This window comes from Sitophilus oryzae, unplaced genomic scaffold, assembly GCF_002938485.1.
Source record: "Sitophilus oryzae breed Bouriz unplaced genomic scaffold, Soryzae_2.0 scaffold_556_pilon_pilon, whole genome shotgun sequence".
Lineage (NCBI taxonomy): Eukaryota > Metazoa > Arthropoda > Insecta > Coleoptera > Curculionidae > Sitophilus > Sitophilus oryzae.
The window spans coordinates 744,855-765,168 of NW_022147147.1; the positions used below are offsets into that span (position 1 = coordinate 744,855).

General features: G+C 31.2%; 2 protein-coding genes across 2 annotated transcripts in view; one reads left to right on the forward strand and one right to left on the reverse strand.

Moving 5' to 3' along the window:
• The window catches only part of LOC115887221 (dynein regulatory complex subunit 3-like), a 36,867-nt gene extending 29,149 nt beyond the window's left edge, over positions 1–7,718 (forward strand). The window contains exons 9-11 of the mRNA XM_030906587.1: positions 50–203; positions 4,693–4,768; positions 7,539–7,718. Of these exons, the coding sequence (XP_030762447.1) occupies positions 50–203; positions 4,693–4,768; positions 7,539–7,715 (407 nt within the window). The 3' untranslated portion in view covers positions 7,716–7,718. The remainder of the gene's footprint in view (positions 1–49; positions 204–4,692; positions 4,769–7,538) is intronic.
• Positions 1–20,314, reverse strand: part of LOC115887220 (G protein-coupled receptor kinase 1) — a 351,626-nt gene that overhangs the window by 189,400 nt on the left and 141,912 nt on the right. Inside the window, exon 2 of the mRNA XM_030906586.1 lies at positions 11,477–11,547. Within this exon, the coding sequence (XP_030762446.1) occupies positions 11,477–11,547 (71 nt within the window). The remainder of the gene's footprint in view (positions 1–11,476; positions 11,548–20,314) is intronic.

Consider the following 20,314-nt stretch of genomic DNA (forward strand, 5'->3'; position numbering starts at 1 on the left):
TGCGTTTTTTTGCATCTGAATATATATAAATTCATTTTTGGCTTTGTAGAGGAAGTACAGGCAGTTTTTACAAATATCAGAGCGGCTGAAGTGGCGTATTCAGAAAACTTGAACGAAGCAGGCATTCAATTCTTGACAAACATGGCAACAATGACCGATGTCGAAGAAATACCTAAAGAACTGAAGGAAATGGTTTATGACAGGTAAATTAAAAGATATATTCCATAAAATCGTAAATGAAGGTTGAAACCACGGCCTAATACGTCGACCAGGACTTTTCAGGCAGATTGTGTACCTTTTGGGGAATAGTTTTAGTGAAAAAAAATTGAAAAAAATGGCCGTGCTCGGCCAGCTATGGCCGAAAAGTCAGTTTTTCGCAAATGTCTGTCAAAATATGCAATTTACAAAAATTTTCGTGGAATAAAAAATGAAGGTAATAATGAAGCTTGTAATTACCTACAAAAATGCTCCTTATCGACAATATGTCGACGATACTTATCGAAATGTCGACAAACCAGAAACCCTAGGCACAACCCATTTTCTTTGTTTTTTTAATTTTTTTAAGATATCAGAAGGCCAATGAAAAAAAAATAACAACACAACGTAGGTCCTTTTTTATTTAAACGGTTTCTTGACCCTGGATATACTAAGGGTCGGCATTTCTGGTCTTGGGTGCCGATTTTCGTGTGTACGAAGAGTACTACAGTCAACACGCTTAGTAAAATAAGATGTACTGAATAAAGACAAGAAGACAAGTATTTTTCCAAGCGCATGGAATCTAGCCTCAAATCAAGTGATTATGTAATAAATAGTTCGTATTTTTGCTCTCTCCAACTTACTAGATTGCCATAGCGATTCACTCCTATACATGTAAACCGACCCAAGGTTTCGCTTGCCAGCAGGGTATAACACTACAACATATAGGTACCGGGTGTTGCATCGTCGAGCGGGACATAGGAAATCCCATGTAAATTTTAATGGGGTAAATTATTGGCTTCCCTAATTATTTTAGAGAATAATTATTCTATTTAGGTTTATTGAAGAGCACTAAAACCCACATTCAAAAGAATAACTTTAGATATTTTTGATTAGCCCGTTTACGAGTTATCGCCGATTTCTTTTTAAATATTTCTCCTTTCTTATGGCCCTGTATTTACTTATGAGCACCAGTCAAGGTAAAAGATAACTGTCAAATGAAGTTCTCATTTCAGAAATTTACCTATTCAGTGCTTTATAATTATTATTAAAAACTCATACCTACATCGAAAATATTAGCCATGAATTAAGTTTTATTTTTATGCATCCGTTGTCCGACGATACGTTGATACGATATTAATTTTATTGGTTGAATTTAAAGGCTTCGATTGGTTAACCGTTTCTAACCAATCGAAGTCTTTAAATTCAACCAATAAAATTAATATCGTACCATCGTATTGTCGGATAACGGATGCATGAAAATCAAGCTTTACACTACCGAAGAAAAAGTATTGATGATTAAATGGTATTATCAAGGAAATAGTTATCAAAAGGTGTCGGACGTGTTTGCTGCTCTGTATCCGAATAGACCAATACCTGGAAAATCTACAATCGCAAAGAATATCCAGAGATTTGAGACCAAAGGTACCCTAATAAATAACTGCAGATGTGAAGCAAGGCAGGAACAAAGAGAAGATGCAAGAAATGATACCGACTTGGAAGTTTTATTGTGTGTGGAAGAGAACGATGGAAAGATAAGCACAAGGAAACTTGAGGATGAAATAGGAATAGATCACACTACAGCGTTTCGAATTTTGAAACGACATAAATACTATTCCTTCAAATATGAAAAGCACCAAGAGCTACGAGATGGGGACGAATTACGGCGGCAGGCGTTTTGTTTTGATATGATGGAAAGAGTAAACACGGATAGGGATTTTTTAAAAAACATATGTTTCACTGAGGAATGCACGTTTACCTTAAATAATGAACCCAATGTTCAAAATTATCGATATTGGAACAAAGAAAACCAACACAGGTTTGTCAAAACAAGGACGCAATATCCACAGAAAGTAAAGGTTTGGGCAGGGATATTCGGACACAATATTATCGGGCCATTATTTCTTACGCGAAATTTAAATGCAGAATATTATTTGGAACTACTCTGTTCGGGATTCTTTTCTCTCTCTACGGCTGTTCGGGAATATTTAGACAATAGTTTTAACGGAAACGTTATTGGCCTAAATCATACAGTAAATTGGCCAGCAAAGTCTCCTGATATTTCGCCAAATGATTTCTTTCTTTGGGGCCATTTAGAAAACAGGATATACAAGGATAAAAAATACCCAAAACTAGACGAGAAAATGCTATTTCTGCCGAATGCAATAGAATTTCAGTTTACCAACTTAGCGAATGTAAGAGAATCTTATGATCGCCTGGGTTATTGCCTAGCAGTCGATGGAGGAATATTTAAACATCTTCTTAAATCCTAAAGTTCTAACAATTTATTAGTACCTAAATTAATAAGTTATTGAATATTGTAATAATACTATAATTAACCTTGTAATTGTTTACTTTATTTTACTTTAATTCATATTAATTTGTATTTATAAATACATCTTTAAGATTTCCGATGTAGGAATGAGTTTTCAATAATAATAAAGCACTAAATAGGTAAATTTCTGAAATGACAACTTCATTTGACAGTTATCTTTTTTTTGTTAAATATCCAAGTATTTTTAGAAAAAAATATGACCAAACTTTCTCTTGTGGGTAAATAAATCGCACAAAATGGATATTTACTAACACTATCCCCCAAAATTTACCATTACCCCATATCATTTTCTCAGCATCTCCGTCGTATCAAGTTATTTATCACTACAACGTCCGCTGTTTTCCTTCCTACAAATTAGGAAGTTATCCGTATCAAAGTTAAGCTAGTTTCAGAAGCGATTCCTCCCTAAATACGTCATAATAAAAAGTTTATAGTTCCTGTTAGGTGGCAATAAACCAAAGTTACGTAAAGTTGTTCGAAAGCACCTAAAAGTAAATATTCATACTCCTGCAAATTGAAGTAAAAATATCATTATGGAAAAGTACGTAAAAAGTTCAAGTTTATCGTAAAGATTTTCATGTAACGTCTAAAATCGCTAGTCGATATTTTTAGAAAGTTTGAAATGGCATAAACTATAATCACAATAACCGGGTTTCGGAAAACATGTGTAGTATAATGATAAATTTTATTTGAGAAATACAGGTAAATTTTTATCCTTCTAGACTGGGAGTTGTAATTTACTGTTATAACCTTTGAATACAAATATTAAGTAAGGAAGAATTATAACGATATTCATGTATTCATGCATGACAGACGCAAACGATATCACAAACCACCATTTTTGACAGTTCTCTGACGTTTCAATTGACATATTTGAATCTGATTTACATGTATTGAAAAAAATGTCTATACCTTTGTGGCGGATTTATATCTCCAAAAAACTCAGATGCAAAGAAAAACGCAAGGGAGAAATCTTTGGTCAAATTTAAAGTTTTATATTTTTGTTATTTTTAGCCCTATTTTTCTGAATTTTTTAGCAAGCTGTATATAATTATATCAACTTTAATTCGTATACTCAGTTTTTTATAAATTTTAGTAATTGGCATATTATACAGGGTTAATCGAGGGGTTGTTTTTTTACCCTAACTTTAAAACACCCTATGCAATAATTTCGTGTGTCAATTTTCCTAAATTATAATTTTACGTCAGAACCATGTCTCTTGAGCATTTTGATTTCTGTCAATATATGTTTTGGGTAATTTTTAAAAGCGAAATGAACTTGCCACCAACAATTTACATTTTTTTTTCAAATTATAAAAATTATAACTTAGGAAAATTTGCACACGAAATTATTGAACAGGGTGTTTTAAAGTTAACGTAAAAAAACAACCCCTCGATTAACTCTGTATAATATGCCAAATATTAAAGATTATAAAAAACTGAATTTACGAATTAAAGTTGATGTAATTATATACAGGTTGCTAAAAAAATCATGAAAATAACAAAAATAAAACACTTTAAATTTGACCAAAAATTTCTCCGTTGCGTTTTTTTTGCATCTGAGTGTATATTATTATTAAGAAACTTTTAACATTAGCAAGTTAACTAACGAATATCAATCAGAATTAGCTCAGATTATAAAGAATAATTAATGAAGATCATGACATAATGAATAAAAGACAAAATATTTAAAAACCATAGTATATTATGGTTTTTGGAAAAAGACAGTAATTTTAAATTTAAAATATATCCGTTTTGTGCAACCGTCTGCAGAATGAGCAATATAGTCTAGCTATCAGTTCTGTAATTACAAAAGAATTAGGACTAAGCATAATAAAACCTGAATATGCTCACAAATATGTCTGTATATTATACAGTGGAATATTATTCAACTACACTGAAGCGTGTTATATTATTCAATATATAATTATTGATAAGTAACGACTAATGTGAATTAACAATGACGACAATAACTACTGGCCTTGCAGTTTATGTATATTTTATATTCTTAGTAATGGTAATAATATTATCTGATCATAGTCAAAGATCAGACTGGTCATTTTCAAGGTTAAAATGTGTTTTACCCTCCAATTATTAAATAGATTATTTTTTTTAGTTTTATTTATTTATTACAGCAATTTGTTAAAATTATATTTTTTTAGGGATTCGCTGAACAATGCAATAGTAGCTACACATGATGTCCATATGCAGGCAATCGACTCTAGAGAAGATTTACTGGTAATTATACAGTTTTCCAAATAACCTGTTTAATAAAAGATTTTTGTGATCCTCTCATCAACTCATTGAATATTCAAAATACTAAGCGCTGGCAAAGGATAGTTTTGGGTCGAGATTTCTATACGTAAGAAGAGTACAATGCGTTTATAATGTACTGAACAAAGAGAGAACAGTAAAAACGTTGCCAAACGTATGAAATAAACCGAGAAACTGTGCACATTGCTAAGAGACGAGGAAGGGGATATAGCAGATTCGTCCGATTCGTCGGAAGTGTGTACATCATGCGTTCCGCTTCACGATTTAATTACGTCTAGTGGCATTTTATTTATTAACGAGTAATTTTCCCTATAGCTTATACATTTTTTAAGCGCAAGTTAGAAACACTTGCACTTTTGGTAAAAATAAGTGGAATTCAGTTGGTATTCGACAGTGAACAGAAAATATAATTTGTCTATAAGTAATGCCGGACACATCTATCACTGCTGCTATAGTAAACGCCACGAATGTTTGGGACTGATTCATCGCTTGATAAAGTTAGAATCGACACGCGCGCTATCATTTTTACATTAAAAACGTAAATTTTTACCGCAGACGTAGGTTTTTAAAGGCCCGGTCTAATCATCTGCCTGCGCTCCTCCTACTTATTCTAAAATGTTAGGGTGGTTGACAAAAACGATACTATATCGCGTTTCATTGATTGATTCGTTAAGAAAATTTTTGAAAAATTGATTCGTTTTTGTGCGTCAGTCCATTGGTGTGCTTGCAGTGCGACCAGTGCGGCATTCCAGTTTATATTTATAACCAAATATATGTTTTGACAAGACTTTGACAGGTTGCTGGAATGCTCCATATTACTGATTATTTTATTTTTGTGTTTTAGTATAAATTTGGATATTTTTAAACTGTTTTGTTGATAAAACCATCGGTAAGTACGAGATTTGAGCTAAGGGGTAAATTAACAGATAAATTTAGTGTGTAAAATGGTCTTACCTCTTGGTGCTTTTGTTTGTAGTTGAAATTTAACCGAAAATGCCCGGCAAACGACTAAATGAAGGGCAGAAAGAATTCATTATGCGGTTGGTTGCTTATTTCTTGCGGGAACGCGACAACGATGGCCCTTTGCTCCTTGTTACATCAGTCCAGAAGGTACTATTGCATAATTTATTAAAAAAGGCAGGGTCCCAAATAATTATTTGTTTATAGCACGTTACCGCCGCCTTGGGCATTTTTAAAAACACCGTTTCCAAGGTGGAACTATATATATATATATATATATATATATATATATATATATATATATATATATATATATATATATATATATATATATATATATATATATATATATATATATTAATCGGTTTAAAACGTTCTACGTCTTCCGATGCCATCTCTCCATGCCTGTCTGTCTCTCCATGCACCGTCTCCGAGAGATCTTTCCTCCATAAACGTGTCAATCCCTTCCTGCCAACTTCTTCTCGGTCTACCCGGTTTTCTTCTTCCTGCAGGTTTCCAGTTTAAAATTTGCTTTGGGATTCTTATTTCTGCCATTCTTTGGACATGCCCGTACCATACCATAGGGTAACCAAGGTGGAACTACAATTCAAAAATAAGACCAATGATGAGACTCACCCGGCGAACGAAAAGCCTGCTACTAGCTTGGCCGCAGACTCGACCATTAGTAAAAAATTCCCGTACAGTAAGAGGAAAAAATCCAAGACAACCGATATCTCTGATGCGAAGAAAATGGAGGTCACATTATGATGAACAATGCAGCAGAATATTATGAATTTCGTCATTTTAGGAACTCCATGCATATCAACTGGCGAAACCTCCTTCTCGTTGAAAAATTTTCAATATTCCTTTTTTAAGTAATTTGTTACTGATAAATATTTTTGTAATATTCATCAATAATAATAATTTTAAAATGTCATGCACAAAAACATAAACAACAGATTATATATTGATTATTATATATGACTTCAAACACCACGGCACTGGAATTCAGTTTTATGTGATCTTGAACAGATTAGTTCACATGGTATTTATTTATTTATTCGTGTCAAAAGCGTTGCAAATAAAAATATACCGGGTGTTGCATCGTCGGACGGGACATAGGAAATCCCATGTAAATTTTAATGGGGTCAATTATTGGCTTCCCTAATTATTTTAGAGAATAATTCTATTTAGGTTTATTGAAGAGCACTAAAACCCACATTCAAAAGAATAACTTTAGAATTAGGGAAGCCAATAATTGGCCCCATTAAAATTTACATGGGATTTCCTATGTCCCGTCCGACAATGCAACACCCGGTATATGTATATATATATACAAAAATACTAATAAAAAATATATACAAAGTATATAAAGATAAACAGAAGAAAATTGCAAAGGTAAAATTGAAGACAGTTACAAATATTAAAATTGTAAAAAAACAAGAAAAAAACATGAACATTGTACAAACACTAAATATTTTCAGACCAAAAATTAGCAACAACGACGGCATTTCCTGTAGCCTGCAACAGGTCGTCAAACGTAAAAGAAACTGGACACTGAGGGCAGTTATATAGATATCTGGTGGTTTGTTCTGTACCACATTCGCATAATGTCGATGAAACTGTAAGAAAATTCCATTTGGCCATATTATCTTTTGTTCTGCCAATCCCACTTCTTCGATGGTAGCGACCGATGAATCACTCCCAAACATTCGTGGCGTTTACTATAGCTCATAGTTGCTGCTAACTATATATTAAAATGTAAAATTTCTAGAATCTCAGATGCAAAGCATGGATCGAAGACCTAGTCGACAGAATGAAAAATGAGGAAATACACAGAAACCGATACAAACTTCTGGAAATCAACCATTTTCTCGATATTCAACAAGAAGAATTTAACGAAATAACTTCTCTTCCTGAACAGATTGTTCGTGACGAGGACGAGTTGTAATTTTTAATGAAAATAAAATATATCTTAATAAATATTGTTGGTTTGTTACTTTTTGTTCTCTTCTAAAAAAAGCAGAAAAAGTCTTAGTCGTGAGATCAAAGAAACTCTTCTTATGATCACTCTTTATTTATATTTTTCACACCTTCACGGGAGTGAATTAAAAGAATGTGAATTTAAATTACTAATTTACTGAGCAAATTAAAAACAAACTCTAAATACAGGGTGTTCCTTAATGACATGCTAATATTTAAGGGCGTGATTCTTGTTGATGTCCTAAACATCTTAATTTCTGAAATACAGGGTCGTAAATACTTCTAAATAAAACTTTTTTTCATAATAACTCTGATTTTATTACAGATATCTTTATGAAACTTGATACATGTCTTCTATGCATCAAAATATCTCTTTTTGTGTACAAAGAATTTGATTTATTTCAACCAGTGCCGTCTATACGAATTTTACATTGAATATTTTTGGAGAAAAAAGTGGTACACCACTGACTTCTCTTAAAATAAAAATTATTTTCAAAATCTCCATTCATTTCTAAACATTTTTTATCTCTTGATTTTTTTCGTCCTCCGCTTAGTTTTTGCTTAAAAACTTAAAGTCAGTTTATTTCAGGGTCAAAGCGCTGAAATATGATACGGTGACTGTTGTGTGGAAATCATTTCTGCATCGGCTGGAAGGAAATTAAGAAATAAAACAATTAATTTTATTTATATTTATTTTATTAAGCATTTTGAAGCATGGAAGACGTGTATCAAACATAGGTACCATCAAGATACTTTGAAAAAAAAAATTTTAGCACTCTGTATCTAAAAAGTTAAGATGTTTAGGACATATATTCAGATGAAATGATTTTCTTAAAATAGGTGCACGAATCACCTCTTTAAATCTTAGCATGTCATTAAGGAACACCCTGTACAGGGTGGGTCAAATTCGACGCTTTTAAGTGAAAACATAGGAGATAGACGAAAACTAATATCGGTGTCTGGAGCTCAATTTTCTGAGCTCCAGACACCAATGAGCTCAATGATGGTGAAAAAGCACATCAATATCTGTTACCGTTATGGGGTGTTTTTCAAAAATGTGCATTTTTAACAAATCGCTGTAACTTTTTTGCTATGGAAAATTTTGTATTTCTATGAAAACATTTCCAAAGCACCTTTTTACGTAGAATTTAATGGTTCAAGTATATTTTTTTTAGAATTAATAATTTAAGAGTTATCAACAGAAAATTGATTTTTTATTTGGGACACCCTCTATATTTTTAATTAACTGAAAAGAATTTAAAATTACCTTTCCAAAAATATAGCACACTTGATATTTTGTTATAATCCCCTTTCAAAATACAGAATTTTTAAAAGTTCGCCACTTTTAACTAGTAGGCTTTGGACCCCTTATTGATGATATGCCTTTAATGGAACTCGAAAACATATTTTTCCAGGAAGACGACGGACGCACCGCCTCTGAACGCTGAATTTTTGCAGCCAATTTCAAGAATAATTGAATAGCTAACCAAGATTTCAGCCGTTGGCCGTCGAGGCCGCCTGACTTAGTGTCCATGGATCTAATCCTATGGATATATTTGCGGAAGAATAAAGGTTCCTTATTCTTCCGTATAATCTAGACAAGAATTAGAAAAACTTAGCAGTTATGAGAGGGTATCTTTCACCCCTACTGAGTTAATGAATTCCGCGAGAAAAGTTCAAAAACTGCCCCGTCTGTCATAACAGAAGACGGTTGATATGTCGAACACAACTGTAGCAAAATTTCATGTCTTGGTTTGCTATTTATTTTTAATGTTATTAGATATAGTTTAAATGTGTTGATGTTGGTTAAATATATTTTAAATTGTTATAAAATTCTGCATCTCTTACAGCAAATATTATTTTCGTTTTAATGATGCTCACAGCTAGAATTTTTTTGCATTACAGCCGGTGCCGTTCAAAGCCTACTTATTTAAAGCGGGCGAATTTTTATATACTCTATATCTCGAAGAGGAATCGAGCAAAATATCAAGTGTGTTATATTTTTGGAAAGGTAATTTTAAATTCTTTTCAATAAATTACAAATATACAGGGTGTCCCATATAAAAAATCAAATTTTCTGTTGATAATTCTTAAATTATTAATTTTAAAAAAATTATACTTAAACCATTAAATTCTACGTAAAAAGTTGCTTTGGAAATAAACGTCCATAGCAAAAAAGTTACAGCGATTTGTTAAAAATGCATATTTTTGAAAAACACCCCGTAACTCCGAAACGGTAACAGATATCGACATGCGGTTTTCACCATCATGTTTTTGACAAAAATTGAGCTCAGACACCGATATTAGTTTTTGTCTATCTCCTATTAAAAAGGGTGTTTCCATTTAAAAGCATCAAATTTGACCCACCCTGTACATTAATTTTTCAGCAACTTGATTTTCTTTGTCTATCATCCCCTAGCTTTTAGCCACCCTATCTCGGTTAATTTTGATTTGAGTAAAAAAATATAGAGATCATTCTTATTTAAAATTTGACGCTCTACACCTTTTGATCTAATCCCTTCCATCTTTGATTTCTAATCCTTACCGTTTCTCCGAAATTTCGAAAAAATCATTCTATTTATTTATTTCACCCCTTCTCGGGGTTGAAATTAAAAAAATATATTTCACAGTTCGTTTTTCGATATTTCAAAGAAACTTATATCAAAAAATCAAGTTTTTACCAAAACTTCGTACTTGAAGACCTATTTGTTAGGACTATTAGCAGTAAAAACAAAATATTTCTCTACCGGGTGCGTCTCAAAAATGGCTCACCCCTATAACTTTTTTATTTCTTCGGTTAAAAAAACGAAATTTGGTATGTTAGTATATGACATAAATTAGGATTCATTGACGTTTTCATTTGTTTTCGGTCACTTCCTGTTTCACTGGAAACGACTACAAATTTTGATTTTTAAATGGCACCATCGGTATTTTTTTACAATATTCTATTATTTATTAAATTATTCAACTTTTGACATTTTCCCATATGGTTTATTTGAAATTATAATTTGCGGTTCGTAACGAAAATTTGACTCGAAATACCACGTCTGTGGTATCAAATTATTCGTAAAAAATGCTTTTTCCAAATATGCTAATGAGCCACCCTCGTTCCATTTGAAAAAAAATGAGATATGATTAAAATACGATTTAAGCATTTTCTAAATGGCCCGGACAAGATCACTAAAAACGTTAGACGATCAAATCTATTTTTCCAAAGCTCCTTGATTAAGAATTAGTGTTTTTAACATAGCCATAGCACTCTAGATTAAATTTTAAAATGAGATTTTTTATTAAGCGAGAATGTCAAAAGTTGTCATTCTATTCAGAATGTCATTTTCTATCGAATAAAGTAAAAAAATATCGAGGATGCCATTTAAAAATCAAAAGTTGTAATCATATCCGGTGAAACAGGAAGTGACAAAAAACAATTGAATACGTCAATCAATCCTAATTTATGACATATACTGCCATACCAAATCTCGTTTTTTTAACTGAAATAATAAAAAAGTTATATGGGCGAGCCTCTTTTGACACGCACCCGGTATTTCATTTTGGAATTATTATACTAAATTAATATCTAACTATTAAGAATAAGTATTATAAATCTTTGCACTAATAAAGTTAAAGTAGAGTTATAGTAATTTTAATTCGACATCGCAATCTTTTCTTTCTCGATTAGAAATCTGGATTTTTTACTAAAAATCGTAAAATTATTGAAATTTCTCTTACCTGTTCATAAAATCCAATTTGTGGAGTAGGAGGTTCTAAGTTTTCGCAGAATTCCTTAAATAATAAATAGCCTGCAACAAAAAAACATCGTTAAAACTGAATTCTACTTGGAAATAGTTATTTTAATTCCTGCTTCAAAAAACATTACTGATGTAACAAAATAAAACTGAAATATGTTACAATACAAATTCCAAAAAGAAAAAGTAGAATTTACGAAATGATCCTCCTGGAGTAATGTCAATATTTAATCTCTAAACAGAAGCTTTTGCTTTGCTCATTATAGCTACTTAAATGTATTGAATATATTTACGTATTACTTCTCTTCTCGTTATACAGACGGAACTGTAAAGCGGTAATGTAAATATTGAAACATAATTAAACTTTGGATTGCCGTGACGGTAAATTAACTCTCAAGAAGAATGATTGAGAGAAGAACATCATGAAATTGAAAACAAATCATTCTCATAGTAAATACAATTTAAATATTTCAAGAATTCCTGAATATTCTTAAGCTAAAGCTTAAAGATACACTCACCGGCACGAAAAACGGGCACCTTAAAATTATGATGTATTTTAAAGTTTTATACAGGGTGGCGCACGCACCTCATTCGCCTCGGTTGATTATACTGAAACGGAAAGATGTAGAAACAAAATATTTTATGGGTATATGTGGGGAGGTAATGTGGCACAATTTAAAATTATTTTGAAATATACAGGGTGTCTCAGAACTAAGATCCATACCAAAGTTATATTTTTTCTTATGGAACACCCGGTATTTTATTTAATTTTTGGATTCTTGGGCCCAAAAAAAGGCATTTATTATAGGGGTTAAATATGTTTAAAATCTTTGGTTTTTGAGATATTGAAAGATATTTAAATATGCATGCTACAAAAAAATAGATTATTAACACCCTGTACATTACTTTTTAGAATTAATTCTTGTGCTGAGTTTAAAGGTAAAGAAATAAACTTTACTGAAAAATATTATTGCTTGCTTAAATTTATACAGGGGTACCAAAATTTGGTGATCTATTTTAATTTATATATATATATTTGATTTATTTTACATAAAAACTTTGTTATTTCAAATGCAACACCCTGTATTATTTTAAATAAATCGAAGCAGATTGAAATGCCTTTTCAAACCATATTAGGGTTTCTTATACCTATCTATCTCAGATTTTGAATAAAAAGCGATTTTTAAATAAAATGGCAATCAAGATGGCTGGTATCGCCATGGCAATTTTCTAGTGACAGTTAGTAACTAAGTAAGTTTATAGACTTTATTTAAATCTATACCAGTTTATTTTTATTTAATTGATCAACAATAGTTTAATAAATAATATTTATTAATATGTATTTATTATTCTATCAAGAAAAGCGAAGAAGTAGTTCTTTGTTTTATTTTACGATAACTTGTAGATATATTATTTTTTTATAAAAGAGCCAATTACGGCAAATTCTATTTCTTCACTTCCAACGACAGGTTTCTGCCTAATAGGTTTTTTATAAACTTACACTACCAATTCTGCGAAACAGGAAATAGGCCAAGAAATTTTTCAAAGGAAAGCTTATCAGGAAGATTCCTATTTGGGATATCCTTGAGCATTAGCTCTTGAAGCCAAGAAATAATTTTCCTCGCAAGACAAAATCACTACTAACTAGTAACATCCATTCGTTCCACCAGCAGATACATATGGCTTTATTTTTCTTCATAAAATAAAGAATACTTACTTATTAAAATATTGTGGGTAAATTTTAGTAAACTGTTTAAATAATAATGTCCATACACTAATGTCGATTTTCAAAATAGTTACTAACAGTCACTAGAAAATTGCCATGGCGATACCAGCCATCTTGATTGCCATTTTATTTAAAAATCGCTTTTTATTTAAAATCTGAGATAGATAGGTATGTATAGGAAACCCTAATATAGTTTGAAAGGGCATTTGAATCTGCTTCACTTTATTTAAAAAACTACAGGGTGTTGCATTTGAAATAACAAAGTTTTTATGTAAAATAAATCCGGAAAATAGATCACTAATTTTTGGTACCCCTGTATAAATTTAAGGAAACAATAACATTTTTCAGTAAAGTTTATTTCTTTACCTTTAAACTCAGCACAAGAATTAATTCTGAAAAGTAATGTACAGGGTGTTGATAATCAATTCTCTTGTAGCATGCATATTTAAATATCTTTAAATATCTCAAAAACCAATGATTTTAAACATATTTAACCCTTATAATAAATGCCTTTTTTTGGGCCCAACAATCCTAAAACGAAATAAAATACCGGGTGTTCCATAAGAAAAAATATAACTTTGGTATTAATCTTAGTTCTGAGACACCCTGTATATTTCAAAATAATTTTAAATTGTGCCCCCACATTGCCTCCCCACATATACCCATAAAATATTTTGTTTCTACATCTTTCCGTTTTCGTATAATCAACCGAGACGAATGAGATGCGCCACCCTGTATATTGTGTCCTATACCGATTTTGATGATCTTTTAAGAGTCTATTACGCTGTAATGTTCGGATCGTTCTCAGGGGTCGGATACAGCAGCGGGTGTGTGGCCGAAGGAAATAAATATCATATTCCAGAAATCTGCCTAAGGCTTAGCCCGATCCTATCGTGTTAAGCCACATTCAAAATTCCAAATACACGTGCTTTAATTAAGGCTTGATTAAGGTTTGCATCTATTTCCGTATTGGAACGGAATTTTAAATTATGTCTTTATTTTCGAGAAAATTTTGTCCAAACATGAGGAACATTTTGTTCCACCATCAAAATCTTAAAAATAAAGATGTTGTCTAAAAATGTGCTACAATACGGATACAGCATAATCCTTTATTTTTATTTCCTTCTTCATTTGTATAAAAAATACCTAGCCAGTTTTCCAAAAAACGTTAAATGCCGAAAGCTTATTTTGCTACTTTTCCGGATTAGCGACATGAACATTTAAGCAATTTGTAGTTAAATTATTTGACTTTTTACTATCAGTTTCTAAATTAAAAATGAAAGTACCCATTTGTCTCGAATTCCGCGAATGGATTAAAAGGTAAGGTCAAATTAAGATAAGATTCAAAATGATTCTAACCATCTTTTATAAAGTAATTAAAATTAAACAATAATTAATTTTTCAAATGCAATCAAAATAGAGGGAATAAAATAGCAACTCTTAAAGAACGAATGTATCAGTAACTTCACCTTTAAACATTTGTCAAAATGTTGTAATTACAAAACAGTAGTTTATTACAATAATAGTTCATAATTTTTGCGTACCTGATATACACTTACCTTTAAAAAGATCAGATTATTAACATAAATAATGTCTTCAATGTGTCACAATTATGTACAGGGACATCATTTTAAGTGTCTCACTCGATTTATAATTTTCCTGTTTGGTATTTAAAGATAATAGAAAGATTTCCTAATGTAATTTTTCGCGAGGATACCGATTGTCTACACCAAAATTTTTTAAAACGTCAATTTTGACAGATACGACGCCATCTTGATTTTTTTTAAATGGAAACCCACACATATTTTAGCATGGTCCGGTAGACATATTTTAGCTAATTTCAAATATATATAGTTTAGTATACTTTGCTCTTACCGTTTTCGATATACAGTGGATTTAAAAATGAATTGTTCCAGAATCATTTTAAGTGTCTCACCCAATTTAAAATTTTCCTCTTTCCTATTTTAAGATAGTAAAAAGATATTGTAATGTAATTTTTCGCGAGGATACCGATTTTCTACACCAAAATTTTTTAAATCGTCAATTTTGACAGATACGACGCCATCTTGATTTTTTTTAAATAGAAACCACATCAAATTTTAACACTGCCCGGTAGACAAATTTTAGCTAATTTCAAAAATATATAGTTTAGAATAGTTTGCATTTACCGTTTTCTATATACAGGGGGTTGAAATCACGAATTCCTCTAATTTTTATGTATTTGAATATGAATGCCATTCACTTACAACTGAGTGGTATTTGTATCCAAATGCATGAAATTTACGTAAATTGAGCTATCTTATGATAAATGACTAGCAGTTTAAAACTAAATTTTCATTTTTTTTATATATACAGGGTGGTCCGAACTGTATTCCGGAAACTTCGGCAGCATACTCTGCAGATAAAAATAAGTAAAAAAGTTCGTATAAATATATGTCCTACAATACTTAGTTTCGGAGATACAGGGTGTAGAAGTTTCATTTTTATTTCGATTTTTTCGAATTAATTTCTGAAGTAACGTCAATATTTGGCTGAAAATTCGTGTCTGGGAGTCTTGGAGTTGACATGAGAAACTTGATTCTGATGTCAATATGACTCTTATTTGTATGGGGCGCCACCTACATGTGTTTTAACTGTTTTGAAAAGTAATAACTTTTCGCCCATACCTGTATAAAACTACTGAGTAAAAAAATATACATTTTCTTGACTTTTTACGTAAAAAATGTCTCTTGGTAAAAATCACTACGAGCAACCTTTCTCAAGATATTTCGAATGGAAATAGTCAATACATGTCATTACTGACAAAAAAATAAACACGTTGAGTAGATAGATATTTGGCTGAAATAATAAATGTGGGAAATTTTAATTTTTTTAAATTAATTATAATTTTTTCTGCGGAAAAATGATGATAAAACAGTTTCTGTTGAACTTTTGGCATAAAAACATTTCAAATTTATGATTTCAGTCTAGTAACTCTACATGTTTAATATATGTCAATGATGACAGGTATTGATAATTTCGATTCCCAGTATCTCGAGAACCATTACTCGTAACAGTTTTTACCAACAGACCTTTTTTACGTAAAAATCGTTATAAATGAATATTTTTTCACTCAGTAGTTTTATAGTACGTATACTCAGTTACGTACGGACGGACGAAAAGTTATTACTCTTCAAAACAGTTAAAACACGTGTATGTGGCGCCCCTAGAAATTGGATTTATATTGACATCAAAATCAAATCTCTCATATCAAAAATCTTCCAGATACCAATTTTCATCAAAGTATTAACGTTACTTCACAAATTATTTGGAAAAAATCGAAATAAAAATGATACTTCTACACCCTGTATCTCCGAAACTAAGCATGTTAGGACATTTATACGAATTTTTTACCTACTTTTATCTGCAAAATATGCTGCCAAAGTTTCCGGAATCACCCTGTATGTAAAGGTCATATTGAAGAAGAATCAAAGTATAAATAAATAAAAAAATTTAAGCGTCGTAATTGTCAAATTTGACATTTTCAAGAATTTTAAAATTCGAAAATTGTAAACTGGATGAGTCACTTAAAATAATTCTAAAGATTTCATTTTTAAATGCACTGTATATCGAAAACCGTAAGTGCAAAGTATACTAAACTATATATTTTTGAAATTAGCTAAAATATGTCTACCGGACCATGCTAAAATATGATGGTGTTTCCATTTAAAAAAAATCAAGATGGCGTCGTATCTGTCAAAATTGACGTTGTAAAATAATTTAATGTAGAAAATCGGCATCCTCGCGAAAAATTACATTGAATTTTCTTTTTACTATCTTAAAATAGAGAAGAGGAAAATTTTAAATTGGGTGAGACCCTTAAAATGATTCTGGAACAATTCATTTTTAAATCCACTGTATATCGAAAACGGTAAGTGCAAAGTATACTAAACTATATATTTTTGAAATTAGCTAAAATATGTCTACCGGACCATGCTAAAATATGATGGTGTTTCCATTTAAAAAAAATCAAGATGGCGTCGTATTTGTCAAAATTGACGTTGTAAAAAATTTTAATGTAGAAAATCGGCATCCTCGCGAAAAATTACATTACAATATCTTTTTACTATCTTAAAATAGGAAAGAGGAAAATTTTAAATTGGGTGAGACACTTAAAATGATTCTTTAACAATTCATTTTAATAAATCCACTGTATATCGAAAACGGTAAGTGCAAAGTATACAAAACTATATATTTTTGAAATTAGTTAAAATATGTCTACCGGACCATGCTAAAATATGTGTGGGTTTCCATTTAAAAAAAATCAAGATGGCGTCGTATCTGTCAAAATTGACGTTTTAAAAAATTTTGGTGTAGACAATCGGTATCCTCGCGAAAAATTACATTAGGAAATCTTTCTATTATCTTTAAATACCAAACAGGAAAATTATAAATCGAGTGAGACACTTAAAATGATGTCCCTGTACATATAAATCAAATACTATATTATGGAAATATTTCTGAATTAAGAACTTATCAGTAGAGCCATTTTTAAATCCTCTTACTGTTATTAACTATTATAGTTCAAAAATTTAAAGAAATTAAATTTTAGTCAATCACAAATGTTTTTCTCTATCATTTACAGGATTAATATACAAAAATTACAGTTTATTTACAAACAATTCATTATTTAGAGTAATTTACAGTAATTTTATTAAATTACACGAATATTCTCGTATTATTGGTTTGAAATAAACATGACAGTGTCCTCTAATGAAAATGCGAGTTACTAACTCTAAATTCTAATTCTGAGCTGGCAAATGAGCTAGATGCTTTACTTTTAAAATATGCATGAAAATTTACTTCCTAGCACACAAGGTTGGTACAATATCAAGTTTATTACGAGTATAGTGATTTTCGTAGCCGCGCATGGCACAGATCGTTACCCAGTTACCCAGATCGTTGCCGCAAGCTTATTTTTCATCGGAGTATATTATCACGAGATAACGGGATTATTTTTTTTTTTACAAAAAGGTAAATCTACCACAAATGGTGTAGCTGTGGCAACACTGCCGCTATCACTTTCCCTCTTGCTACCTCGTGCATGGCTCGCTCGTCACAATTTATAATAACTAGTGAGAATGTGATGCACGTTTTACTTTTTAACATTTAAATCAATGCTGAATTATTTACATATTTAACGTATCATGAATCTAACTCTAATTCTTTAAAGAGTCTAGAATATATATTAAAATTATCGTCAATATTTTATTTTCAAAGAAATATTTGTAACAACTTTCTCGACAATTTAATTTAAAAATATTAAATATACCACTATATCAAGCTGTATACTAAGGGCTGGCAAATATTAGTTTTGGGTCGAGATTTCCGGATGAACAATGAGAGAACCAGAAAAAACGTTGCCAAACATATGAAATAAACCGAGTAACTGTGCACATTGCTAAGAGACATGGAAGGGGATATAGCGGATATTATTCGCGGTCGAACCAATCAGTACTTAAAATTCTAGAAAAATGTGTACATCACATGTTCAGCTTCACGATTTAATTACGTCTTGTGATGCTTTATTTGTTTATTTCTTAACGAATCGTTGTAATTTTCCCTATAGCTTGTAAATTTTTAAGCGCAATTTAGAAACAGTTGCACTTGTGTTAAAAATAAGTGATGTTCGACAGTGATCGATCAGTTGATGTTCGACAGTGATCACGCTAACCTAACCTAACCAACTCTGAATTCAATAATCGTATCTCGAAATCTATTAGAAATAATTAATTGTAGTTTTTTTTTCAAAAACTTTCTTAAAATTTCTGCTATATTTTCTTCGCAGACAGTATGTGAAAATTATTATAAACAAAAAAGTTACACGATTGCTGAAAATTGCAATGCACTAAAAGTAAATGAATATATTTTTTAACCTTGAATGGAAAAAACAAGCCAATCGAATGTTTCTTATTTAAACATCTTGTAAAAGATTCGAACCTCAAAATAAAAAAAAGTTTTAATATCTAAAGAAGTTCTTGAGTTACCGTATGTTAAAAAGTTGAGTTTTTAAATTATCGCGATTACTGACGTTTTCTCGTCGGAAAAATGGATACTCTAACGATATCTTTATAATTCCATTTCAGATGCTCAGAAACATATCTAATGATTTTATCTAGTTATCTTTTCGAAAAAAAGCCTTTTAAAAATAAACAGTTTGAGATCGTGATTTTACTTTACTTGATAGGGAAAGGCGTACCGGAGAAATGTGGCAACGCCGCAACAGCACACCGTCGCATTTCTCTCACTCCAACTTAATAAGATCCCTATGCGATTTACCTCCACACATATAAATACCGACCCAAGAAGTTATAAGTTAATAAGAAGAATTTATAAGAGTGTGTGTTTTAAACCGACGATGTACCTGCTAATGCATGTTTAATTAAAAAAACGTAGTAGAGACACATCATTGAATCAAATAGGGTTTATTCAATCAAAAACACCACGAGTCAAGAATATCTTTCTATTAATTATATCATTACACCAGCCGGAAATATCACAGGATCAAGCTTCCTTCATTATCCGGTTACAATCACCATCGGTTATGCGCGCTCCAACAAACCCAAACTTGCAACTTGGCGTATTATTTCCCCCATAATTCTCGCCCTAACCGCCCCTCTGTCTCTCCGCCCCCTCACCATGCCGTCCTACAGCAAAGAGGATGCTTCCCGCCAAAAGCGATAACCCGCCCACAAATGCAACGCGCTCTTCCGGGCTATTTTATCGTTATTTCTCTCTTCGAACTGAAGTATAATAAGAAAAAATGATCATAATAAGATTTTTTTATTATACTTTAATATGAAACGTAAAAAGTAATGAAAAATAAATTATAGTAATACTGTAATAATTTATGAGGACTATATTAATATATCGATCACTGGTCATTTGAAATTACAAGTTAAAGCAGCAGAACAACCTTTTAATGATGCAACATCTTAAAAATAAACATCGATGTATAAGAACCCCCACAGACGCTTAGTTTTTTAACACAGGCGGGCTGTGCAGAACAGTTTGCGCAGTTCAACTGTGCAATTTATCTTCTACATCTTCCCCTAG